Source organism: Ricinus communis, chromosome 2, assembly GCF_019578655.1.
Source record: "Ricinus communis isolate WT05 ecotype wild-type chromosome 2, ASM1957865v1, whole genome shotgun sequence".
Taxonomy (NCBI): domain Eukaryota; kingdom Viridiplantae; phylum Streptophyta; class Magnoliopsida; order Malpighiales; family Euphorbiaceae; genus Ricinus; species Ricinus communis.
The window spans coordinates 9154386-9180759 of NC_063257.1; the positions used below are offsets into that span (position 1 = coordinate 9154386).

The following is a 26374-nucleotide window of genomic DNA, read 5'->3' on the forward strand; positions in this document are numbered from 1 at the left end:
CTAGATATTGGTTCAGACAGACTTAATGTATCCGTCATTTATAAACAAATTAAATGATATCGTCTATTATCGAGGACCGACCAATATAAATATAATAATTAATAAATAATGTAGTAACTAATAGATAATATAACATTTTATTATATAATTAATTTTATTTATAAATAATATAATAAATTAAGTCTATTTAAAAATTACTCATCACTATTTTTTCTCATCCCTTTTTATTATTATTTCAATTACAATTAGGAGCTTGGAGTTGGATTAAAAAATCAGCCCCCGCCTGATTTCAGGAACGGGCACGTTCTTGATTGGCTGATCAACTTTGACCAATTTTTGTTTATTAATTTGCTCCTTCGTACGCACGTGTGTTGTTTTGATAAGTGAATTAAGATAATTATAACAATTAATTTCTTAAATTAAGTTGCTTGCATTTATTAATTATCAAATCAATAAACAAATATGCAGAAAAAAAAAAAAAAAAACAAGAATTGTGCATACAGTGGACTCTATGTCTATGGCCAAATCTGAGGTGCATGGTAACCACTCGATAAGGGCGAGTAATGATCGGTTTAATTCGGTTCGAGTCAATTCTTTGATTTTGTTTACTGAACCAAACTAGTACAGTTGAACCCAATCAAACTAGAAAAGTCCAACTCGTTTCGATTAATTGATTTGTACCTCTTTTTTTTTTCTTTATAAATTGTACTATAAATAATTGTAGATAAATACATATATAAAAATATCTTTGTTCAAAAATGATAAAAAAAAAGTTTAAATATATAAATAAATATATTCTTAGGGTTAACTAAATTGTTTTTTTTTTATACAAGTAAATACATAAAAAAAACGTTTTAAATATTTATTAATATTTCAGTCGATCAACTAACTGAAATTTTTAAATAGAAATTGAATCAAACAGAAATATTATTCCCAACAACAGTTTAAAAATAACCGACTAAACCAAACCGGTCATTTCGGTTTCGGTTCAGTTTTGCTCACCCCTACATACTTGGTAAATATTTATTTGGCCTGCAATCATGACACTGGAAATGTTTACCACATTGAACATTCTTCAGGATTAAGTTTGTATTACTTTGGCAAAGCCAATCCCACCCTTCTTTAGATCTTCACATATAACTTTCCCTTTATAGACAAATCTAATCTGATGCATCTACAAGTTTTCCAAATATATAATGTAATCACATAGTATATCTGAGCAAAAGAGATTAATGTCCACCTATGTTTTTAATCTGCAATCCATAAATCAATGACAAGTTGCCTTGAAGTACTCAGCTTATTATAATCACCTGTTCTATCATACTGTAGCTATGACTTTCCATGTTGCATGTTGTTGTGCTCAATTCAGAGTCTGCCTCACTCTACATAGACCTGAGCCAACGATGAGTTACCTTTCCTAAGATAATTCTGTTCTCTATACCTGAAGATCTACCAAGCTAAAACCAGTCATCAAGTTGTCTGTAGGAAAGTGAATCCTATAAATCTTAATACATTGCAGAGCTCGTGTTTGTCAGCAGTGCATAACTTAACTGTCAATATTGTACCAAAATTTACCAGAGAGCACAAATCAGTAGACATTTGTGCTGCTTATTGCTCTCAGGCAAGCAAGGAAGCAATTTTTGCATTAAGAGATTCCCTCTTACCTAAGTTTGATAACCATAAACTCTTAATAGCTCAATTCAAGCCATAAAGTATAAGAAACACAAGTTTTTTCATCAGTACCCAAATGTAGGTCCAAGAATAGGTACATTACTACATTTGCATTCCTATAAAGCACTTTGCCCTTCAATTGAAGTATAAAATAGCTATGTAATTCCAACAATTCCTAACTTCTGCAAGATGTTACAGCTAGCATAACTGAGTAAGAGTATCCACCTGAAATGTTAATTTCTTTTTTTCTGAACTTCAAATCACTGGTAATATTCAGGCTTCAAGACGCCAACATAAGGCAAATTCCTATATAGTTCAGCAAAGTCCATTCCGTAACCCACAACAAAGTAATCTGGGCACTGCAAAAGGAAAATAAAGGAAAAGAATAACTAATAATTAAGGAAAAAAAACTCCATTCAATTTCCAATATGTCACAGGTAATCTTTGCTTATGGTGAAGGTAGGAAGCTAAAAGTAACATCAATTCACAACCAAAATAAAAAAATCTTGTTGGAATGCACCCGCAATAATGAAATACCTTTAGTGGTATAGTGGTAGACGGTTTCCAAGGAAATAAGTTGTCAAAAGAAAGTAACGAGCCTATGAGTCTGATCATTTATCTCTAGATCAGGGTCTAGGAAAGTATAGCTTTGTAAATGGTACAAACAAGTTATCCACTTCTACCAAAGCAGAGCAGATATATTTACAACTAAAATATTTCCACAAATTGGGATGAAATTTGATATTGAAAATTGAAAACAGTGGTTTGTGCAAAGTGAATTCCCATAATATAATATAATCGGGAAGACATTTGTTAAAATGAAGGACAATTGAGTAAAATACTCTTGTGACATACTTCTAAAAATGCAGTAAAGAGCTTGATAAAGCAACAAGCACCATAGAACATACATTTTAAAACCATTCATGAAAATCAAGAAAGACCAATAAACATGGCAATTCTATGCTCCTTAGGTAGTAAATTAGAATGGACTGTTCAATATCAAATAGCAATGGACATTGTTAATTACCAGGTTGAGGAGTTGCAATTACATGACAAGGGAGTAGTAGTTAGCTAGTCACTCATTGATTGAATGTGAGCTTTAATTCTAGTAAATTCCAAATCACAAAGAGAAATAACAATGCAAAATTAGGTTAGAGAAGTTTCCGGATATCTGTCAAGGTATGCATAATCATAAGCTTTTTGTGCACGCAAATGGAGAGGGAAAGCATACCTCAAACCCTCTATAGTATTTTCCATCACCCAGTAGTTGAAAATGAACTTTCCTTCTAGCTGGCTTGTCAAGAAAAGTGCAAACCGATACAGAACTTGCTCCTTTGGATTCCAAGTGTGAAATGAGGCTAGATAAAGTGCTTCCTGTATCCACAATGTCTTCAACCTAATACAACCTCATCAGCAATCATATATCATCAAAAAACATAACAACACTCCAAAAGCAGTAACAATCAAAATAATAAAAAGGTACATTAAAAAATTTTAAACAGAAATAAGACTTGATTTTAGACAATACAAACTGTTGGCAGAATCTTAGGGTGTGTTGGGACTACTGTTGGGTGTTGAAAGAAAGAAGTTTGAAATTTTTTAATTTAATATAAATTTTTTTAAAATTTTTTATAATCTTGCTGTTATCAAAGATGCACGAAAATTTACCTTCGTTTTGGAAAAATTATATTCAAAACTCAAAAAATAGTATAAAGTAAAAATTGATGTTGGAAAAGCCTTAATCTTTTAGCTTTTAGCCTTAATCACCACCTCTAATTACAACACTATCCTTAAATTAGTATTCTTTTTCCATTGCCATGTCAAACCAAAGCATGAATTCCAACACAAATTTTATCAATTAAATTACAAGAATCTGAAGCAAAAATGGCCAAAAGGTAAGTGGGTATTACCAGAATGACGTGTTTGGCGTTCACATCGAGCTTTAAGTCCATGGAAATGGAAGGGGAACCGGAGGACTCGGTGCCAGAACCGTAGGATTCGGCGCGAACGAAATCAACGGAGACAGGCAACTGAATTTGCCTGACTAAGTCAGCCAGGAACAAGAAAGCGCCAGTAGCTACGCCAACTATGATAGGGGGAGGTGAAATGGAAGCAAAATCGTTAGAGATTTGAGAGGCAAGTTCTGTCACTCTTTTTGAGATTTGGAACTTCGTCCATAGCACTTTCTCTATGTGCGAGTCCATTGCCATTCACACAGAGACAGAGCGCTAAGGACTGTAACTATCACAACACACCCCTCGAGCAAATGGCCTTCTGTCGAAGGGTTTATATGCATAGGTACATGCTTAGACCTGCCGGTTCCAACTTTAAACTGGACCCAAAGCGAACGTATCAAATCCAAAACCCTCCAGCTTGTGATGGATTTAATTAAATTAGAGGGTGTGATTAATTTAATTTTTCTTAGAAAAGTTATAGTTTTCATATTTTTTAATTTTAAAATTTAATTCCTTTCGCTATATAAACCAAAACCCAATTGGAATCCAATTGTAACAAACTTGAACTATAAACCGATCCTGAACCATTATTAACTTTTTGACTATGAACTGCACTTTTTATATGCGAACCGGTTTAACCTTTTCCATAAACCTTAAACTGATGGTCCAAAACCGGTCCCATACTGATTCAAGCCTATGCCTAGGTCTAGGTATGTTAGTGGCTTGGGCTTATACAATAATAAGGTTAGGTTCATATATATATATATATATATAATGCTCAAGACTGGAATGTATCTAAAGCAATAATTGTATTTATTATTTGAATGTCTAAATGTTAACCATTCATAGATTGTGGTTTTCTATTAGTATGAAAGCTTTCAAATCTAGAAAATCTTACTCAACATCGTATAGATAAGATGACAAAGCTCACATTATAACTCTTAAAAAAATGTTTTACTATTTGTATTAATAAAAAGAATATAAAAGAATATTTAATTTAATTTGAAAGCTTCCAAAAATAATAATTCACAGTCATCAATCTACATGAATAATCTTCTAAATAATGTTCCCCTGATAGATAAGTACTCACAATCATAAACCTACACAAATAATCTGTCTTAAAATAAATAAATAAATAAATAATATGGGAATAAATATGAGTTTCTTTTAATTGCTTAATTATGGAATATATAAGGGTAGCAGTAAATTAAATGTAGTTTAAGAAATACAGGGACCGAATAGTAATAGAACAGATCTTAGGGTGTCAAATAAAAAGGAACGTTAACATCTAATAAAAATTTAATGGTAAAATTAGATGGAAAGTTTTAGTTAGAATTGTTAAATTGAGAAGAAATTTAGTGTGATAAAACAAATACAGGGATGCGTTTGTGACAATGGCTTAAAGTACAGGAGTCAAATAGTAATTAACCCTCTGAAGAAAGTGAGAGCAAGCGTCTATTTATTGGATTTAACAAAGCTCAAATAGTATCAATCCAAAATTATTGGCGCCAAAATCCCTAAAACTTAAAAAGAAAAATCCTCAAAAAATCAAAACAAAAACCTCTCAAGGCGAATCGAATCAACCCAATCGAAACAAGAACAACACTCAGTTGCAGAAAATGTCATCTACAGTATTCATCGCTGTTCAATGCTGCCAGTGCTCAACAATGCAGGCAATCTTCTTCTTCTCTCTCCGGCATGTCTAGAATCAACTAAATTAAAAAAAGGGGGATTTTATTTTTTACTTCTATTTTTACAGGTGAAGCAGAGGAAGAAAAGCAATAATAAGTGGACATGTGCAGTGTGCAACCAGAAGCAATCTGTAATAAAAGTGTTTGCTCAGGGTTTTGTGGCTAAAGACCTCCGCAAGTTCGTTCAATCTTTCAACTTGTCCCGCAGCTTCTCCGAAAATCTCGGACAACTTGAAACCCTAAATTCTTTTACTCCATTATCCTCTGAGGATTGCCAGCGGAAAAGGCGCTCTGATTGGAGCGAGTATCTTGATCATGAAGGTGATGCAAACAACGACAAGTTTAAACAACAAAATCAAGAAGAAGAAGGTATATGATGATCTAGTTTGGGAAAATTTCTCATTTTCTGATGGAGATTATGGTGTATAATTGTTTTCTTTTTAATTTTATTCTGAGTGCAGCAGATGATTTTGGGCCAAAGATTGTGACAGAGTTAACAAAAGAGATGTTTAAGAAACCTAAGTTGAATTATGATAGTTGGTTTGATAGTAATAACTCGTACAAAGCTGTCTTCTCAAAGATGAACACTACCAACCAGCACCTCTTATCTCAAGGTAATTCAATAATTTCCGAGGAAATAACTTGATAGGAGCTAAATGCAACTTTTGCAGAATGTGCACTACTTGCTAATAGCTTCTTCCTAAATTCTTTATGTGGTTGCTTGAAACATTCTGAAATTGCTTGATGCAGTAGGTTGTTTATTTAAGATAATGCAAAATATGTTTACTTAGAATCACTAAAGTTTATACGTCCACAACTTAAAGTTCAGTGTCTTAACTTAAAAATTGAGTCCTCAAGATTAAGGTTGCCTTTTTCCTTTGCAACCCTTACTACACATTTAATTCAGGCATGTCTTGAAATGCAGGGAAAGAAGGAAAGAAAAATGTCTTTGCAAAGGTCACTAGCACTTCAAAATGGAGTGATTGCACGACAGGAAAATATAAGGAGCAGAGGACAGTGCAACCAACATTAGCAACAAAGGCTTCTAAATGGAATGCGTACATCACCCATGATGACAATGACATGGGTGTGCGAAGTGGGATAAATTTTCCAGATGATATGGGTCCATGCAGCCACCATGTTTGGGAGTCCATATCGGATGATCAGAAGGTAAAAGATGATATTCATCCAGACTTCATGTAAACCTCTAAAATCAGATTAATTTTTCTTGTACATGAATGCTATCTCCCCTTCTATTGATCATGTCCGATTTTGCATTGTGCCCCCCACTCTGAACCTACTACTTTGCGATACCAGGCCTGCTCCTCTTTAGAATCGGTGCTGTAGTATTGTATATCATGATGCTAAATGAGCAGAATACTATGAGAAACAAAATAAATAACTAAAGGCATCCAGAACTCGGTTTTGGATATGTTAATTCATGATAAGTTTGCAAGTGTGTATCAATTAAATTATCATGTATATAAGAGAATCGAAATTCCAAGTTTTTCATTAAGGGAGCCTTGTTGACTTCTGACCTAAATGTTCTAGACACTTAGAGATAAAGGACGCATCACCAGATATGAGTAAATATAATGTCGGATGTGTATAGAGCAATAACCAGAAAAATTCCAAAGATAACCAAAACTATGACAATGTCAAATAGGAACAGAAAAATCTAAAGAACCAAATAAAAGAATTCTAAAAGTCTCCAATCTTTTAAACCCACTGTTCTAGATCAAAAAACTAAAATAGCCGACAAAATTGATTCTAGAAAATTAGTTTAGGAGAATAGCCCCAAATCAATGCTCATCAGGCCCTGTAATAGATGGGCCCAAATAATACCAACCACGAAAGTAAGGTGCACTTCATTCATTCAGCACCAATGAGCCAAGCTGGTCGCCAACATTAGCAGTAGCTTCTCGAAGAACTTGCATTGCTTCAGCCACCTTCTTTTTCAGAGAATCAGGAGACTCAATGAGATGTAGTACCTCTGTTTGATCCATCTCTAATAGCATCCCAGTCACCTTTGCCACGTGATCTGGCTGAAGCCTCTCCACAAGCGGATAAAGGTGATCACCCAGCATCTGAGTATAACACAACAGCAGATATGTTTCATCCGTGCATCAATAACTGCTATGTTTGCCATGCTAGTAGGAAAAGGAGTATTTTTACATTACATACCTCAGTCCGTTTCTCTGGGGTAGCAGAAGCCAATGCAGATGCAAGGGTTGAGATGGTAACTGGTGGCTGAACATCTACTGAAGCTCCTGAAACCTCAAAGGGCAATGGAACCATGGGACCTGCTAGACCTTGTGGAACAACAGACGAATTCCCGCTGTTTCTTGCATTGCCAACGTATCTTAATCCTTGATTGTTGTTACGGTGAAGTAGCTGAAATTGGTACATGTACAAAATGCTTTATGGTACAGCTAATGAGAAAAAATGTCAGAACTTGTAACATATTTTCAAAATAAGGCACCTGCTGCTGCTGCTGCATCTGTTGAGGGTTCCCCCCACGCCGCATCCCCATCCGTTGCCCAGGTTGACCCTGTCTTTGAAGGTGATATGGAAAGATAAAGTTTGGGCCAACAGCGGGGCGCATACTGGTCAAGATTTGCTGCTGGAAGCCATACCCTGCATGCTGAGGGGGCATCATACCAGGTGTCCCTTGACCAAAGTAAAGTTGCTGTGGTGCAAGCCTTGGTGCCCCTGCATTATAGCCAGGAATACCGGAAGGCAAAGGAGCCAGTGCACCAGGCGCTCGAACTAGGGCAAAATGGGCCTACATATAGATACAATGTGCAGAAAATTCATTAGATTTCACAAGCAGAAAAACAGACATGTATGTAGCATATAAAGTAAAAAAAATGGAATACTCTACACCAAATTGGAAAGAGATTCTGTGTAATGTTTTCTACATAACTAGAAAAAATGTGCAATTGTAAAATAAACCTGTAGTCGAGCCTTTCTTTCTTCTTTGCGTTGGGCAATAGCAACATAAAGAGGTTTCCTCCCAATCATCTTTCCATTCATTTCCTTCAGCTGAGCACCAATTCGTGATAGCAAATTATTACACAAGAAAGAATGTAAAAGTTGAGCTTAGAACTGATTTATAACTTTTTAAGTGAAAAAATAAATAGGAGAACAAGAGGAGAAATAAGAACTCACAGCTCTTGAAGCTTCCTCAGGGGTAGAGAAAGCAACAAAACCAGAGCCCTTACTCACACCTTGGTGATCAAGCATGACCTGAAAAATTATGTAGATATGAGAATACTCCAAAAGAAACTGATAACGATAATAATGGCAATTACACAATAAATTCACTTAGATGTAAAGCAGACCTTGCATGATGTTATTGACCCAAATTCAGAAAACAATTCCTTCAGTTTCACATCATTAATGTTGTCATCAAGATTTTTCAGATATAAATTTGCAGCCTTTAACCTTTCATATCTACTGTTTCTTTCCTGTTCGAACTTGGCTTTCAACTCTGCCTCCCGTTCTGATTTCCTTTGGGCCCTACCAACATACCAAGCTTTGTCATCATGGGCTGTGGTCCCATTCAGTTTCTCAACAGCGGCAGCAGCAGAATCTGGGTCCTGAAAGTTCACAAATCCAAATCCTCTAGACTTGCCAGTTTGATCCTTCATAACAAGTGCACTAGTTATGGTCCCGTAAACACCAAAAACTTTCTCAAGATCCTCATTGGTTATTGTCTCAGACAAGTTCTTAACATAAACATTAGTAAACTTTGGGGAACCATTTGTCCGAGTTCTCTCCTGTTGTCGTACAAAAAATCCAACATAAACTTGTTTATCATTTAAACACATGCCATCCAAGAAACTGATAGCTCTTTCTGCAGATTCCTCATTTTCAAACTGTACAAAACCATAACCCTTAGATTGGCCATTGCTATCAACAGCTACCTTGCAAGAAAGGACTGTCCCAAAGGCAGCAAATGTCTCATGCAACAACTTGTTATCAAGAGTTGAGTCCAAGTTCTTAATAAAAACATTGCCATAGCCACTTTTTCTAATACTAGGATCTCGATGAGAAAACATAATCCTGATAGGTTTCCCATTCAAGGGAGTGAAATTCAGAGCCTTCATAGCATTTGCAGCTGTAATTTACAATATAGATGGGTCAGCACTATAATTCACAGAAGAGAGAAAGTGATTACTAATCCAGTAGTAAATTTAATCAACATGATCAAGTCCATAAAAGTGTGTGGTGTACATCTGTCATTCATCCAGAAAAATTTGAAAGAAAGATATATTTGAACAATAACATCCAAACTCAGAATACCTTATAACAAAATTTTCTTAACATCTGCAGTTCCTTCAAACATCTTAATACCAGAAAGAGCAATCATTACATCATTCAAAAATATTAAACAAAGACACAAATACTAACATTGAAAACACGCATTTAACTATTTAAACATTTTAAAAAATCAAATAAATAAGTTCAACTGCAATCTCATATATTCAGAATTAAGACAAAAAAAAAAAAAGAAAAAGGATTGGCACATACAAAACAGTCCTAAAAACAGACCAACGAAAATTTTAACACACTGACACTGAAATAATCAATAACATAACTTCTCACAGATCAAGAATCAAACAACAACAAATATAACCATAGTTATCACGTTTACCACTAATATACAAAGAATTCAGCACATCATAAAAGCATATTAATCAAATCATGAGCAATCAAACAATTAAATGTTTTTTTTAAGAAAAAAAATTACCATCTTGAGGATTACTGAAATTCACGTAACCGTAACCAAGAGAAGATCGTTTCGTTTGATCTCTGCAAACCCTAACAGAAACAACTTGTGCTATTTGGCTAAAGAGATCATATAATTGTTCTTCATTCACATTCTGTTCCAGATCCCCTACATATAATGATAAATTGGCAAACTGTCCACCCTCACCACTACCATTACCACCACCACTACCACCACCACTACCACCACCACCACCACCATTAGCAGCCACCGTCACAGTATCCACTGGTATCTCTGTTGTAGTAACTGCTGCTGCTGCTGCCGCCATATCACTTCTCCTCTCAAAAGAAAAAGAAACAAAATAAAACCAAAACCAAACACAGCAAAAACAAAACAAACAAAACAAAATCAAACCAAAGAATATAAAGAAGTTTAGGGCTTGTAATCTAATAATAATAACCTAAAAAGGAAAGGATTTGATTTTGTTTCTTTATTTTGTTTTTTTATTTTTTTGGTTATTTTTCCTCTAGAGAGAGAAAGAGAGTAGAGAGAGAAAAAAAAGGAGGGGAGAGGGACTTATATATGTGTGGGAAAGAAAGGGACAGAGAGAGAGAGAGAGACGCGCCGTTTCGATTTTATGCGTTACTTTACACACGTGTGTTCTTGTTGTTTTTCAAATAAATAAATATTATCGTATTTGTCAAAGTGGTGACGTGGCATTCTAAAACACTGTCTGTGTTGTATTGTTAATACTATTGTATGACTTGTACATTGTGTTTGTGTTTCACTTGATGTCTTTCTTCTTCTGTCGTTTTGGTGTTCTTTTTTCATTAACCTTTTCTTTATACGCACCGTTTCTTGGCCTTTTCATATCTGTTCCCTTGCATAATAATCCTCTGTTCCATTTCTTAAATATAAAAAACTGTTTTCCAGTTTAAAAGTTTGCTTGAAGTAAAAAGGAAACATATTCTTTAATTTTATAATTTTTTTTAAAATTATTCAAATCTCAATATTAACGTCTAGTTTTAAAATAGTCTTACTATTATAGTTAAACAGGAGAAACCAAAATGATATTTAAATAAATATTTACTTCTTAATTCTCTTTTTATGATGCCATTAATTTTCATAATTGTGTGATATATATATATATATATTTCTGAGATTTAAATTTTTTTATATATATGTTTAATTTTTTATATATAAAATTCTTGTTTAGATATATTTATTTACTTTTGACATATAAAATTTAAATTTATATGTAATTTTATAATTTTTCTATAATTTATTAATTCATAAGTTAAATTGCTGATTAAACATTGTCTAGGACAATAATATATTAATTATATTTTAATATTATATTAACTAATAAATTATTTTTATAATTAAATAAAAATTATAATTCTAGAAAATAATATTTCAAATAATATTTTAATATTATATTAATAATAAATTAATTTTAATTATATAATAAATTTGATTTTAAGAAATAGTAATATAAGTTCTGTTAATATATTAATTTATATAATATTATATTAATAAGATTTTAAGATTTTAAAAAAATTTAAGAATATTTTTAAAAGTTAGTTTGTTATTATTTCATAAAATTTTATAAATTAATATTAAATGTTAAAAAATTTATTAAATTGTATATATCTACTTGATTTTATAATTAAAATAATAATAACGGTCGTGCAATACATGGGTAAATGACTACTTTTGTTATTATTCAGAAACAATAATATCTAAATCGAGTAAAATTATTTTCAATTTAACAAATTTTTTGATTGAAACCAAATATGAATTAAACCAAGTCGATTCACTTTATTTGCAGTTCAGTTCAGCCCCTCAAACCAAGATAAATCAATCTCTATACAGTATATATTCCTACTCGGGGGTGATAACTTTTTTAAAAGTTTAAACTATGTTGTGCCACTAAGAGTATAAATAATTTATTAATATTATTAATAAATATTTACAGCACTAAGTAATTTATATTGCATATTTATTTTATCAAAGGCTCCTAAATTTATAGAACTTTAGTAATAATATTTTACGAGACTAAAAAATAAAATAAAATTAATTAATTAAAAAATTAATATAATTTGTAACACTGTGAGTGAGACTTAGTCTGTTCTTTTAGAAGATTGTGATGAAATTTCTTTCATATTCGTAGATTAAAAGGTTAGCCTAATCAAAGGGTCAAGAATGTTATAGAGAAAAAATGTAATCAAGCAAAAAGGCACAGAAAAAATGCTAAAATGGATCCATCGCAAATAAAAATGATAGTTCATAATTCAATTCAGGTACTTTATTTGTGAATTTTTTTTAATTTATATATGTTATATTTATCTTAGTTTATATGTTGATTTTTTTAGGAAATTGTTCATGAAATAGTTGAAGAAGGATATCCTATACACCCAAGTTCTAGCAGCTTAGAATTGGTAAATGTTATACCAATTTTGAATTCAATAAGTTATACTTCAATTGTTCATTCATTGAGTTTTAATACTTCGAATGGTTGATAAGAACTGATTTTTTTTTTGTAATTTTATTTACTTTTTTTAATATAATGAGAATAGATTATGTATATTCAATATTTTACTTTTCCTTAAAGAATTATTGTTATGTTTCAGTTTTAATATTTTAACCGTATATTTTCATGAATATTTAATTGTATTACAGTGAATATTTATTTAAAGACAAATGAACAAAAAATCTTAATTAAAATGTTATGAGTATGAATGTTAATGAACATTTTAACATACTGTAATAAACATTAGTGGTTTGTTCAATATTTAATTAAAGATTATTCATCAAAAGATTTTATTCATGTTCATTATTATGAACATTTAATTATCATATTATAAAAAATACTTGTCCATTATTAAAAATAATTAAAACCTTATAGAAAATGAAATCTGTTCCTAAATAGTTAAAATGTAAAAAATGAAATATGTCCACTATTATGTTTTATTTTTCTTTCATTCAATGAACTGCTTTGCTTCTTTCAAAATTTTAATCTTGTAAATGTTGAAATTTAACATGAGAATGGTGGAATAGTATTTTGCTTTAAGCACTTTCAATTCATTAAACTGCAAATAACACATTAACAATGAAAAAACATTAATATATATAATAGTTGTAGTTATTATAAAAGTTAATTTTACATTGAAAACTTATCTTATTTTTCAGTTTTACATTCCAATTTAGAAGATCTCTTTTAAATGTTTCAATATGCCCATGCAATACACGCCACAATCAACATGGTTTTTGGATGATTGCCATAGAAATTTCAAGAAATGCCTGAGAAGTTCTTCACCTTTTCACTTATTTTTTGATCCTTTTTCCCCATGTAGTTTTAAAATGTTGTATGCTAAAAATACATAAACCAATATAGATTATGTACATTTTAATTTTAAGTTATAAACATCTTGATTATAGATTATGAATATTTTAAATAATAAGTAATTAATATTATCAGTGTTTTTGGACAATATTCATACTTTTCAAAGTATGAACCTTTTTTTGGGAGGCTCTTGTTCTCTATATGTTGCATCTATTTTTGATGAAGTTGAAGCAAATGAGGAAGTAATTGACTTTCACGGAGAACAATAAAGAATACCTATTAAAATTACGTATATGTAAGTAAAGGATTTATAATAAATTAAACAATAATTTTTTGTTAGAAATATATCCAATTACTTACAAGTTCTGCATCTGTCAAGGTATTTTATGGTAAATAGCTCAGTTCTAAATCAATTATTTCGTTAAAACTTTTTTGACGTTTATCTCTTGTCAAATCTTTAAGCATGAATGTTGTTGGATTCTCTAATTGTAGCTGAAAAAATTAAAGTATAATAGTTCAAGAAATAAACATTATTAATTAATAAATATTTTTATTATTGATGTACTCACATATGATTGCACGGAGAAAAAGAGTCTTCTAGGTACGCTTTGAGTGCTTTTCTCAACCAGGTTTATTCTTACACTCCATATATCTATAATGTTTACTAAGATTTTTTCATCTCCATACAAGCTCTTGAGATTTTCATGGAAATCTAGCCATTTTTGAAATTTGAACATACATTTACTATATATAAAAGAAATAATTAGTTAGATGATGTAATATGGTCTAAATATGATTTAAGAAATTAAAATACTAAAACATTAATCTTACTTTTGATCACTCTCCATAAATACATATTTTGATATTAGGCTCTCCCTTAGTGTAACTTTTGTCAATTTCTAATTATATCTTGTCCAAAAAGGAGACCTCAACTTGAATGGAAGGCGCTTGTATTTCCTTACTAGTCTCATTCTTTTGTTTACATTCTCGATTTCTAATTCTGACTCCTCATTTATTCTAGATTATATACATATGAACTTTAATAAAAAAAAGTTAAAAATATTTTACAGAGAATTAATGAATATTTTATTAAACAGTAATGAAAATTTAATATTTATGTAATGAATATTCATGATAGAGTTGATGAACATTATAGAAATGATTAATGAACATTAAAGATAATTATTATGAATACTTATTAATATGTCATATATAGATTAAAAATATTTGAATACATATATATTTTTTTTAATCCATACATTGAACATAAAAAAAAAATCCATATAAATTTCTAAAAATTAATGATCATGCTCATCAAATGTTGCTCCATCTTCAATAGATTGCTTTTTAGCAATTAGTGTTTGTGGTTCATTGTCTCTTACTTTTGTATTTTAATAAGCTTTATGTTGTTTCTTGCTTGCTGTTGTTTTTGGAACTGCTACAGCTGTTCCTTGTGGTGGATCTTATGATGGTTTTGAAGGTTTTAGAACATCAGAAAATATTGTATTATTGAACATTTCAATCTCTTCTTCATTTGGTTGATACTCTCCACTCTCTTCATCTGGTGTAAGTCCCGATGAAAATGTAGGTTGATCAATAGTTTTGTTCTGTTTCAGAATTGCATTTTCAAGCTCTGCTACTGCTTCAAGAAGTTTTGGATCACTGAATAAATCATCATCTTGATTTAGATTTCTTGAAGCAGTTGGTTTTTCTTTCTATGAGCCTATCAAGTTGTTGTACATTTCTGAAACAAAATTGGAAGTTTTCTTGAGAATATCATTTATTAGTTCCATCCTTCATGCTTTTGTCATAACTTCTCCAAACTCTACTACAACACTTGCCATTTTCTTCAATGCAGCTGCAACTTTGTCCATAGACTTCTGTGGACAAAGTTTCTGTTAATGAATATTAATTCTATAAAAAATGAATACTATTATATCTAAGTAATGAATATTTACTTTTCTGACATCATCTGCAGTTTTTGTTGATTTTGCAACAATGTTATCATCAGCAACAACATTATCTTCTTTCTTTTCTTTTTTTAAAATTTTTTTTAAGGCTCTTATAATATTTCTTTTCTAAAAAAGCCTTCTTTCACTTTCTTTTTTACTCTTTTTAAAATAGTTTTTTATTCCAATTCAACAACATTGGAAATTTTCTATCAACATCTCTTCTTTTGAATTCTACTCTATCTTGTTTATTGAAAAAATAATATAGAGAAAATACATTATAATACTAATGAGCATTGGACATATTTTTAATGAACATTAAGGAGATATGATAAATGAATATGGAAGACAGTGGGTATGCACATTTCAAAACATGTTAATGAACATTTATGGAGGTGTTAATAAACATTCAAAAATTATAAATATAAATATCATCACAACACACAATAAAAAATAATCTAATGAATATTATTATTTATAGTATTGAACATTTTAATTTTTGAGAATGAATAAAATTAAAATATGATTTTATCAGTAAGAAAGTGACAGGTTCACAAAAGAAAGATGTTGGGTTCTTCTTCCAGTCTCCTACTGAATGCACCAGGCTGTTGATGAGAGAGTACAAGATCTTGAAGTTGCATTGTCTCGTTTGAATTCATCTTCATAATCTCATTTGTTTATTATTTCTTTTGGCACCTTACTTGTGGCAGGACCTCCAGTTGTCACATTCCATCTTAATCTCCAACTTTCTAGCAGCTCATTATAACTTGCACTTTTTACCGTCTTGCTTGCTTCAAGAACTGTAACATTTCTACAAGGAAGATTATTATAGACACAACATCTTCTTCGTTTAATGCAAGCTCACGTCCTTATAATTTTATTGTGCTTCTGTAATGGTTGAAACTTTTGACGAGAAATTTAGTTAATTTTCTATCATATTCTAATAATTTCATATCCAGCAAACTTTCAAACCCAATCTGTTGAACCTCTCTTTGTTTTATAAACAATCTCTAAATTAATTTCATCAAACCTATTGGTAACATTCTTATAATAAAATCTAGTTTAGTATACTCTTTCTTCTTCTTCTTTTGTTTTTATGAATAGCAGCATCGTTCTTGCTTCTATTTTCATTTGAAAAGTTACTCTCTTATTATTTATGTTGTTCTTCTCTTTGTGGGGTTGTAGGATTACACCTATTCATATATTTTGAAAGTGGTTCATTCCATGTAGCACTAGTTTCAGTTGAAGTAAAATTTTTTTTTTTGCTTTTTTGCACTTGACGTATGCTCTTCTTCTCTAACTTTCCTTTTCTTTGGTTTAGAAGTATGCTTTGTTTGTCATAATCTACATTAAAATAAAAACCATTATGCTAAACTGTAATATTCAGTATCTTGAATAGAAATGATCATTTAGACTAAAAATCAAACATAAAAGTTTTCACTCAATGGATAATAATCATTATGTATACTGTAATATTTATGTTTTATAATACAAAATGTTGATTTTACATTTTCCAGTATGATGAATGTTCATTGTATAAGTATAAGATATTCATAACCAAGAATAGTAATGTTCATTTAAAATGCATAAAATGTACAAATTTGTATAGATACAATTTTTCTCTAATCATTCAGCCTGAGAAATCCTAATTTAAAGTTTCATTTTTATAAACCCCAATCTCATTTCATACGATGATAAACCAAACAACATGAATAAATATAAAAATGTTCAATGATCATATTCATTAGTTTTCTAAATCATATAATGTAAACCCAAATAGTATAATCATAATGATTACATTTATATATAAATGAACATTAGTGATTCAAGAGATGAATTTTTCATTGTAATACAACACCTTAAAAATATGAAACTTACCTCTTATCTGTTACTGAATAATTATGATAGACTTCTGTGAGTATTGAATTTTGATGAACACAACAACTCTTGATCTGAGAGATGATTTTATAGTGTTATCTAAGTTAGGAATTTGAATCAACTGCCATTAATGGAGAGGGAAGTGGATTTATACACCGATGAAATAGGGATAGATGTTTGAGGAGATCATGCTCTCTGCTACAAAGATATGTTTATTTATTTTATTCTTTTTAAAATTTAAAATTAAAACTTTGCATTTTTTATTAGTGAGAAGTCATAGATGCAGGACACGTAGGATATCCTTATTTTTGTGGCTAAAAATATGACTCTTTTTGTTTTTGCACTTTCTGTTTCAAAACGCAGCAATTTCTTGTATTTTTTGATTTAATGAATCGCCCGTTTTTGTTTCTTCCTTCCACACGTATTTATGGATCCTAGATCCATAAAGCTACATGGATCTGAATCCATATTATAACAATTGGTTTCATCAATCTCATATGCTATGTTAATTAATTTTAACTGAGATCTCAATTTAGCTAAAATCATACCAAAATATTTACATTATGAATAAATTGACAATTTTATAAGTATTCACCAACATCTTACTAAAAGGCAAAAGTTTGGAATTTTTTATAGTTAGGCCTACTCTATAATATTTCCAGACCATCTGCAATCCAACCTATAAACAGACAACACATATCGTAATGCAGATCATCATATTGTTCTAAGCCCCGTCTTTATTTTCCATGGTAAGATAAGTTATGGAGGTACAAATATGTAATGCAATAAATCAAAGTGCTAATGTAACTGACAATGCAAATCCAAAATTCTCCAAGACAAGACTGTGAGATCATGAAAATTGCCATGATGAAATCGCTAACAATTCTCTTCAATGAATAAATAGGAATCATCAAACCCCTCTAATGCTTCTCCATAAAACCTCAATCAACCTTAAAACAGCTTTTCAGATGGGGAAAAGAAAAAAGGAAACATGCATACCATCTACTAGTTGAGAAAAGGGGAAGAAAGAAAGAAACAGAAGTTAGATAAATTCCAGCAGAAAACGTTCCTCTCATATCCTTGTGTTTATCCAACATTATACCACTACCAACTTCCCGTTTAGGACTACTTTGTTACAGAACATCACTAAGTAAACTTTATTGATATTGTAAGCACTATCTAAATGCGGCCACCCCTCAATGCAAGCACAAGATGAAGCACAGAGCCACCCTCTATATTGTAGTCACGAGCTGTCTTGTCATCTCCAAGCTGCTTACCAGCATAGATGAGCCTGCAAAGAGAAGCAGCACGCGTCAACAAATCCTCATTGGCATCCATATGGAAGTTCAGAAAACCACCATGATTGCAAATAAAGAAACTAGGTAAAGAAAAGTATGACAGACGCTGCATTTCGAGAAGTTGTACAAAGTATCCACTACACCAACTCAACATACAAGGATCCGATCAAGATCCTCATGGATTACAAGAAATTTTATGAAATTATGACTCCTTTTGTAAATGGGCAAGATTCTCATTATACTTAGTTGTGGTGCATTCAGTTAATACAACTGATGCACGATATAATTTTCCTGCAATACTGATTAACTAATCATGTAGCCATTGATAGACACCCTTGGTTACTAAACATTGAATATCATGTGCAAACAAAGAGTTATTTATAGTTTAAATGATATACTTTTACAAGGACAACTCTTCGCATAAGAGAGCTATCAATTTAGGCAATTCAAGAAACACTCTGGCACCTACAAGATTAATATTCTATATAACAATAAATGCAGCCAAGTTATTACCTCCTAAAAACCATATATATTAACAATGAATATAGTTTACAAGCATATAAAATATACTACCTTTGCTGCACTGGAGGAATTCCTTCCTTCTCCTCAACACGTTCCTTGATTCGGTCAATAGTATCAGTAGGTTCAATATCAATTTCAATTTCTTTTCCTGTCAGAGTTTTCACTTTTATCATCGTTCCTCCTCTAAGCCTCAAAACAAGATGAAGAGTTGACTCCTTTTGGATATTGTAATCAGCCAGTGTTCTACCATCTTCCAATTGTTTACCAGCGAATATTAATCTTTGTTGATCAGGAGGGATCCCCTCTTTGTCCTAGAAACAAACAAAGATAAATTCATTAAGTATCAAACTAAGTTCATCAACTCAAGAAAAAGAACAAAACCCATAAGATAATTGCAACAGTAAAGCCAACCCCCAAATTAAAAAATCAAAAAGAAAAAAATTTTGTGTCAAAAGAATCAGACCCAGAAAGAAAAAAAGAATAGATGGAACAAATAATTTGGAGAAAAGGGTACCTGAATCTTGGCTTTGACGTTGTCGATGGTGTCACTGCTCTCGACCTCGAGGGTAATGGTCTTACCAGTAAGGGTCTTAACAAAGATCTGCATCTTTAGATTTTTCCTTTTCTGATTGCTTCCTTCTGTTTTTTCTGATTGTTTATAGAGGAGGAGAGTTTTTAAAGAAAAAAGAGAGATTAAAATTGAATGAAATCAAAGGTTAAAGATTGATTTCAGGGTGGAGAGCAGAGGTTCTATTAAATGAGGAGGAAGTGGCCAATTGGACATTACATCTTCATCTTCTAAAATCTAATTGGAGAGATGGATCGCAGTCGGACAGTACCTTCGGGACCCACAAGATTCTTTCCTCTCTCTCATTTCTTTAATTTTTTTTTTTCCATTTTTTCCTTTTCAGAAAAATAAAAAATAATAGCCACTAGGTACGATTACAAAAACTGGCAAAGTTCCAAATTGAATTTTTGTTTGAATTTCAGTTTTCCTTTTTTTTTTTTTTTAAATTCTTTTAGCTTCAGTTTTTGGTTTGAAATAACTATCAGATTGGTCAATTGATCAAATTTACTTTTCATTTTGCTTTTACAGTTCCTTTTATATATATATATATATATATATATATATATATATATATATATATATATATATATATATATATATATTAAAGACAATGGATTAAAATAATTGATATTTTGGACCATTGAATTTATTAAATTTATCGATAATAATTAGATGGAACTCACCAATATAATAATAAGTTGCTCTTTTTATTTAATGCAGACACTATATGTTAATTTAATAATACTTATATTTTATTTTATAGATTTATAAAAAAATCTAAAAATAAAATAATTTTATGTTTTATTAAAAATAAATCCTACAAAACCAATATCATCTAAAATTAAATAATGATTCATTTCTAAAATATTTCAAGATCAACTCGCTGGTTTTTATTGAGTTTTTTTTTAATCAATTAACCAATCTGTTGTCAAGATTAATAGTATCTCCTTGTCAAGGGCAATTGATCTAGTGTTATATGACACCAGTGTAATGTATATTTTAACTATTACATTTATTAGATTTAATCACAATCATTTGAAAAAAAAATTATTAATAGAATGATAAATTTCTTTTTACCAATTCCATGCAATATAAGTGAAAAATTCACCAATAATTAATTTTTTCCACTGATTATACATGTTCTTAGAGAAATATTAATTTTATCTTTTATTATGTGATATTAAATAATGACCCCTTGTCAAGATATCTCCTCAACCAACACTTCTTCTATCAATGTCGATATATTGAATTCGACATAATTCATGAAGTAATAAATACCAAAATTTGGATGCCAAGAAAACTAACACCGCCGGAAATGACAAGAAACTTGTGGTGTGGAAGAAGGTGGAAAGGTTTGTTGCTCGTGGTATGTTGCCACGAAGCTTCTTGTCAGTTGAAGCTGAGAAGAAGAGAAAGAGAGGAAGATTGCAGGAGTTGAAAAGTTGAAAAGTTGAAAAAGAGAAAGAGGAGAAGAAAAGGCACTTGTAAAGGCAAATTGCTAAAGAGTTAACTAGCCATCTTGGCTAGAGAACGTGCAATATCTGAATTACAAGAATGGGAGAACAAAAATAGAAAAGGAGTTTTGAGATTCTGAAAACAAAATAAAGATCAGGTTATGGAACCTATCGAACAATCCTGGTGTAGAATTGACGAAGATAAACAAGGTTTTTGAGGGCTTGACTCACGATGAGATGAAAATGTATGTAGATATGGATAGGGAAAATTAGACACATAGAAGCAGTTTTGGTGATTTGCAATTCGGGGCAAGCTGAAGCTAGGAGAAAAGAAGCAACGGACCAGTCTACTTTGCTTCCCAGAGACCTGCATTTCAGTATAAGGCTTTTAGAAAGAAAAGACTTGTGATGAGCTTGAAGCATTACAGTATAAAATTGAGTCGCAAACTGATGAGTATTGGCGCAGCTAAAGGTAGTTGAGTATTGCGAAAATGATCTCAGACAACTTGAAATCTACAAGGGAAGAGTATTATGCAAGCATTCCAATTTGTTGAGCTGTATTTGGACGAGTCACAGTAAGCTGGAAAATGAGTCTCAGGAAACAGAAGCTGGGTTGTTTTTACCTGCACTGCTACGTGGTGATGAAAATGAAGCAGCAGCAATTGATCCTGAAGGAGATAGGAATGTGCTGGAAAGATAAATGAGGGATTGTGCTGGAAAAACAACAAAGAACACACAAGGAATCATGGCAAGCAAAAGCAACTCCATCAGAAAATAATTTTAGCATGAAAGCTCTCAAGGCCATGGAGGGAAAATGACTCAGTACTTGGTTCCAGCACATACAGTTGAGACAGATGGTGAAAGTGATCAGAACTGCATTGTAAAATTTCATGCTGGGCCACCTTACCAAGACAAAGCTTTTTTGGTATTATAAATAGAGAATTGGAATATAGTCGTCAGAAGGGTTTCAAGTGCACATTTGAACCTTCATGCATGATCTATCATGCAATCATACTTCTAAATGTAAAATATGAATACATTTGATAATACATATACAATCAATGTTGAATGATAATGCATGGGCCAGAGATCATCTGTCGAACAATTGTTTGTTTTAAAGAAGTCAATTTGAAGATTGCTTAACTAATTCAATGAGAATCAAGAAGGTATAGAAGCATGCTGTCATAACTGTATATAAACACACAAGTCTGGCCTAAAACCTTCCTTCATGTCCATGAGCTCCTGTCATGCTGTCTCCCAACTAAGTTCTCTCATACCTGCTTTCTGCCCTACCATGACCAATCGTACAGCTCATAAACAATCATAAAAAAAGGATTCTTAACAGATAATAAAAGAGCAGGTATAATTAAAGTAGTTTATTTTTGTGCTCAGCAAAGGTATAACCAATTATAAGTGTTTTGCGCAATAAATTATTATCCTGAGTGATTGCTTAAAAGTTTTAATTCAAAGACTGTTAAATGCTAACTTCATCAAATTCGGGCATATACTGCAACGTATTAGCAGGAAGGAATAGCCTGCCATCTATACAAACATGTTTTTCCACCTTCCACCCATGCATACTACATGTCACCTCCTGATCCCTGATCTAAGCTGAAAACACAAAATTGAATAGTCAATCAACATACAAAAGGAACTTTAATATTTCTTTTGCCCAACCCTGTGCCTTGAGCATACATTATGCCCAAGTGAGTCCACCAAGAATCTCCTTCCCATATGAAAATGCTCGCAAACTAATAAACTTGGTGCACCTCCCAGGATTATGATTTGAGAGGACCAATTCTAGATAAAAGGCTCTTTAGAAACTCGAAATCAGACTGCATTTTATGCCTCTTTCCACTAAGAAAGTCCTGAGCGTACACTTATGAAGTTTACTAGACTTCATCAAAAAGGAAAATACAACTTCCTATCAGACATAGTCAATTCTTTTATCAGTTCAAAAGGATAACAAAAGAGCAAGTGGAAATGCCTTTTCGCATACCATTTTTTGTTGATGGGGAGGGGGAAGCGGAGGTTCAAACTTGAGACCTACCCGAAATCCATAGAGCTCTCCCACTAGGCCAAATACCTACTGGTTTTTGAGTGCTGTTTTAAATACTAAAGTTAGTGCAAAACTAAAATAAGAACAAATTATTTCTCTCACCTGTTATCCCTCTTCAGTAAAACTAGGTAGAGTGGATCTTGAGATGTAAGCTGCAACAGCTGATTTACTATGTACGCACAAGTAGAAATGCTGAAAAATTGAAGAAGTGAAAATTCAGTTGTTGGTAGTTGTTCAATGCAATGAAACACATATGTCAGATGAGCTTTATGGTTATTATTTTTCAGAAATAAATAAGAAAAATCGTTGAGAGCCAAAATTATCAAGGATATATTACCTGCCAAAACAAATCAATAAAATTATCCACAAGAATCCATGAAGCCAACTTGATTCCTTGTATGCAATCCAAACCTAAAATTCATATGCAAAAGAACATTATTGATAATATAATGCATAAAAATTGCTATTTGATTATCAAAAGTATCTAAAGACAATTATCAAATTTAAACAAGACTTGCTTCAAATCACACACTTTATTTAAAACACTAATCTTGTTAAGTGGTATAATCTGTGGCAATCAACAGTAACTGCAAGCATGACCAATCAATAGAACTACTTAAAATTCTCAAAAGGAAATTTAGAGCTTCTGCCCCAAACAGGACCAATCAAAACTCCATAACTCAACGTGTAAATGAATTCATAAATATTGTGAATAACATGTTATTTCTGAAATTTAAACTGTTGAAAAGAAAATAGAAGATTTATTGTTTTCCATTCATGCTTCCCAAAAGCTAAATGTAAGTTCTCCTTCTAATTAATACTAAAAATTCTCGTAAAAGCAAGAAGTGTGCTAGAAAGGTGCAAGCACACCATATTACATTATTTAACATCCTGCATAGATGAGACTGCTTTGAGTTTTCTTATAACAACGAAAATGTCTTAGTTCTTATTGAATCTCAAAAGTTAAAAAGGATAAAAAACTGATGAAATCTTTCAACTGATAATGGAGATGAAAAAGAAAAAAAGGGTTCAGACATACTGAAAGAGCTGCAATGTTGATGTAGAAGTCAATTAGTGTTGCAACCATCCACCTGCAAAATGTTTGTGCAACGAATCATGTTTACATGAGACATGTAAGACCTCATAACTAAAGGCAGACTGGATAAACAATTAAGTACTGAGAGCCCATGCAGTTTATTCTAACTAGCAAGGACTATAGCATTCCAACTATTCTCGTCTGAATTAACTCTAAATAAAATAACAAGGGTTTTGATGATTTTTCCCCCTATCGCCTATGTAAAGAAACAAAAAGAAAGGAAACACTTGCTGTGGTCGGGGTTTTTTTCCATTCATATATCATAGATCAATAGGGATGTTTTCATTCTTTTCCAATTTTTCAATATTTTTTGTACTGCAGAACTTAGGAATAGAGAATCTATATTAAGGAACAAAAAACTAAATAAACTACAGCTATTCCATCGTATGCATTTCTTGGAAGAAGAAAAGCAAAAATTGTAAAGATTGTTTTCCTGCCAGTTTTCGATGTATTTTTTTATGGAGTTCGAATGGAAAACCCTTTTCCATATTGTTTCCTTCTACAATTTAACAAGGGAAGAGTAACTCCATTTCTCCCCTTTCCTTCCACCAGTTTCTGTTCCCTCGTTGCAAACAGCATGCTATGCTATGCTATGCTACCATTCTTCTCAAAGAGCCAGAGTGGTACTTTAAGAGTAGCAAAATCAAACACATAAACCAAGCTACATCAAAACTATGGGCAAGGAATTGAAAAATGAAATTAAAATACCAAAAAATATCATTTAATCCTTAAACATGTCCTTTTGCAGCATTTCCATAAGTATATTCAGAGAATCTAGGCCACAGTTTTACTTGATCACGCTCAACACATTCTAAAAAGAATTTGTAAAGACCTAGCTTTCAGTCATATTTAAACGTTTCTTCACATAAAATATGAGATACCATCACCACCTTCTATCAGTATGTTCATCACCACCTTCTATCAGTATGTTCATAAATACCATTATGCGATACATAAACTAATCATTCAACTATCACAAGAACAGTATTTCAAACAGTAATTATGCATCGTTCTAATTGAAGTGTTCTACAATTGATATTGATTACATTTAAGTCCAACAACATACGAGTCAAGAGTAAACCATCCAAAGAAAATATAATATAATAGTACAGCACAGGACTTACGGAGTAAAGAGTTCTTTTCGAAAAGGGGAACCATCAGTTAAAATAGTGTAGACCAAAGTTGCCGCCATCAGACAACCCAAAATGCTGAAACCAATCCTTGCAGGCACAACAGAAGAATGATTCTTCTGCTTTTGTCCCACTCCATCCCTAAAAATGCAAAGAAATTTCTCAATTATGCACGAGTCATCACTTAAAGATAACAATATCGATAATTTACAACCGAATTAGTTTAGAAATACATACTTAGTATCATGCTGCAGTAGAACATAGTACATTGGATCTTGCAATGACTCTTGAGGTGATAACTTAAGAAATTGAATAAAAATGTAGGCACATGTTGTAACGCTGGAGACAATTGAAACAAGAAAACCATAAGAGAGGAGAAGAAACAGTCTGAATGTAAGTTACATACTCTACCAATAACACTAGCAACACGAAGAACAGAAAAAGTACCTGCCAAAGCATATTAGTAAAATTATCCAGATAACCGCAGTAAAATGATTTGATTCCTTGTAGTAAGTCCAAGCCTGTCATAACATTTAAGACAAACCTCTGTAAGTCTATGCATATTCACACATATTACATACATATAAAAACAGAGTTCTAAAGTAGTACAGCGAAAGGCACAACGTTGATGTAGAAATCAACGAGAGTAACAGTCATCCATCTGCAAGTTACAGCGATAATTTAGACACAGAATTTGATAAGAATACTTTAGAGAGAGAGAGAGAGAGAGAGAGAGAGAGAATTGAATTGGAGTAAAAATATTTACGGAGTGAGGAGGTCTCTGCGGAAGGGAAGGCCATCAATGGAGATGGTGTAAACGAGAGTGGCTATCATTACGCAGCATAATGCCAAGAACGCACTTCTTAATCCAATTGCTAATATTGGAATTGCCATCGTTTTTCCTTCTTTTCTTTCGGTTCCGAGTTTTTCTGATTCTGTTACAGTAGAAATGTCAGCAGTAATATCAAGAAGAACAAGGAATGCCAAATAGTGGGTACCCTTACTCCACGTCGTCACTAGAA

The 26374-nt window shown here is 31.8% G+C and overlaps 5 protein-coding genes across 18 annotated transcripts; 1 reads left to right on the forward strand and 4 right to left on the reverse strand.

The window, feature by feature from the left end:
• Window positions 1–1674: 1674 nt before the first annotated feature.
• Window positions 1675–4005, reverse strand: LOC8281394 (hypoxanthine-guanine phosphoribosyltransferase). 2 transcript variants are annotated; one of them, XR_007214916.1, is made up of 4 exons: window positions 3582–4005; window positions 2903–3067; window positions 2699–2776; window positions 1675–2030 (listed from the first exon to the last, which is right to left on the reverse strand). XR_007214916.1 is itself a non-coding variant. In XM_002527047.4 (3 exons), the coding sequence occupies exons 1-3, from the start codon at window positions 3879–3881 to the stop codon at window positions 1932–1934; spliced, it is 564 nt and encodes a 187-aa protein (XP_002527093.1). In that variant the 5' UTR covers window positions 3882–4002; the 3' UTR covers window positions 1675–1931. The 2 variants fall into 2 exon arrangements, 1 of the variants encoding a protein (XP_002527093.1); XM_002527047.4 differs by lacking the exon at window positions 2699–2776 and having other exon boundaries at window positions 3582–4002.
• A 776-nt stretch (window positions 4006–4781) lies between these two features.
• Window positions 4782–6658, forward strand: LOC8281395 (MRN complex-interacting protein). 2 transcript variants are annotated; one of them, XM_015724136.3, is made up of 4 exons: window positions 4782–5299; window positions 5386–5686; window positions 5782–5931; window positions 6243–6658. In XM_015724136.3, exons 1-4 carry the CDS (start codon window positions 5246–5248, stop codon window positions 6518–6520), a joined length of 783 nt encoding a protein of 260 aa, XP_015579622.1. In that variant the 5' UTR covers window positions 4782–5245; the 3' UTR covers window positions 6521–6658. The 2 variants fall into 2 exon arrangements, with proteins under 2 accessions (XP_015579622.1, XP_015579621.1); XM_015724135.3 differs by having other exon boundaries at window positions 4791–5299; window positions 5779–5931.
• A 242-nt stretch (window positions 6659–6900) lies between these two features.
• Window positions 6901–10613, reverse strand: LOC8281396 (polyadenylate-binding protein 3). Its single transcript, XM_002527049.4, has 7 exons — window positions 10074–10613; window positions 8662–9440; window positions 8489–8566; window positions 8273–8362; window positions 7800–8102; window positions 7502–7711; window positions 6901–7404 (listed from the first exon to the last, which is right to left on the reverse strand). Exons 1-7 carry the CDS (start codon window positions 10378–10380, stop codon window positions 7186–7188), a joined length of 1986 nt encoding a protein of 661 aa, XP_002527095.2. The 5' UTR covers window positions 10381–10613; the 3' UTR covers window positions 6901–7185.
• A 7621-nt stretch (window positions 10614–18234) lies between these two features.
• On the reverse strand, window positions 18235–20003 carry LOC8281397 (ubiquitin-NEDD8-like protein RUB2). The gene is made up of 3 exons (XM_048371061.1): window positions 19560–20003; window positions 19097–19356; window positions 18235–18516 (listed from the first exon to the last, which is right to left on the reverse strand). The coding sequence occupies exons 1-3, from the start codon at window positions 19650–19652 to the stop codon at window positions 18405–18407; spliced, it is 465 nt and encodes a 154-aa protein (XP_048227018.1). The 5' UTR covers window positions 19653–20003; the 3' UTR covers window positions 18235–18404.
• Window positions 20004–20821: 818 nt separating this feature from the next.
• Window positions 20822–26325, reverse strand: LOC8281398. 12 transcript variants are annotated; one of them, XR_007214832.1, is made up of 11 exons: window positions 26119–26325; window positions 25962–26013; window positions 25800–25873; window positions 25590–25691; window positions 25347–25493; window positions 24166–24217; window positions 23464–23537; window positions 23229–23318; window positions 21691–21780; window positions 21516–21580; window positions 20822–21434 (listed from the first exon to the last, which is right to left on the reverse strand). XR_007214832.1 is itself a non-coding variant. In XM_015724118.3 (10 exons), the coding sequence occupies exons 1-9, from the start codon at window positions 26244–26246 to the stop codon at window positions 21699–21701; spliced, it is 801 nt and encodes a 266-aa protein (XP_015579604.2). In that variant the 5' UTR covers window positions 26247–26325; the 3' UTR covers window positions 20822–21434; window positions 21691–21698. The 12 variants fall into 12 exon arrangements, 9 of the variants coding, with proteins under 9 accessions (XP_015579604.2, XP_048227015.1, XP_015579603.2 ...); XR_007214831.1 differs by having other exon boundaries at window positions 21516–21780; XM_015724118.3 differs by lacking the exon at window positions 21516–21580.
• Between the last annotated feature and the right edge of the window lie 49 nt (window positions 26326–26374).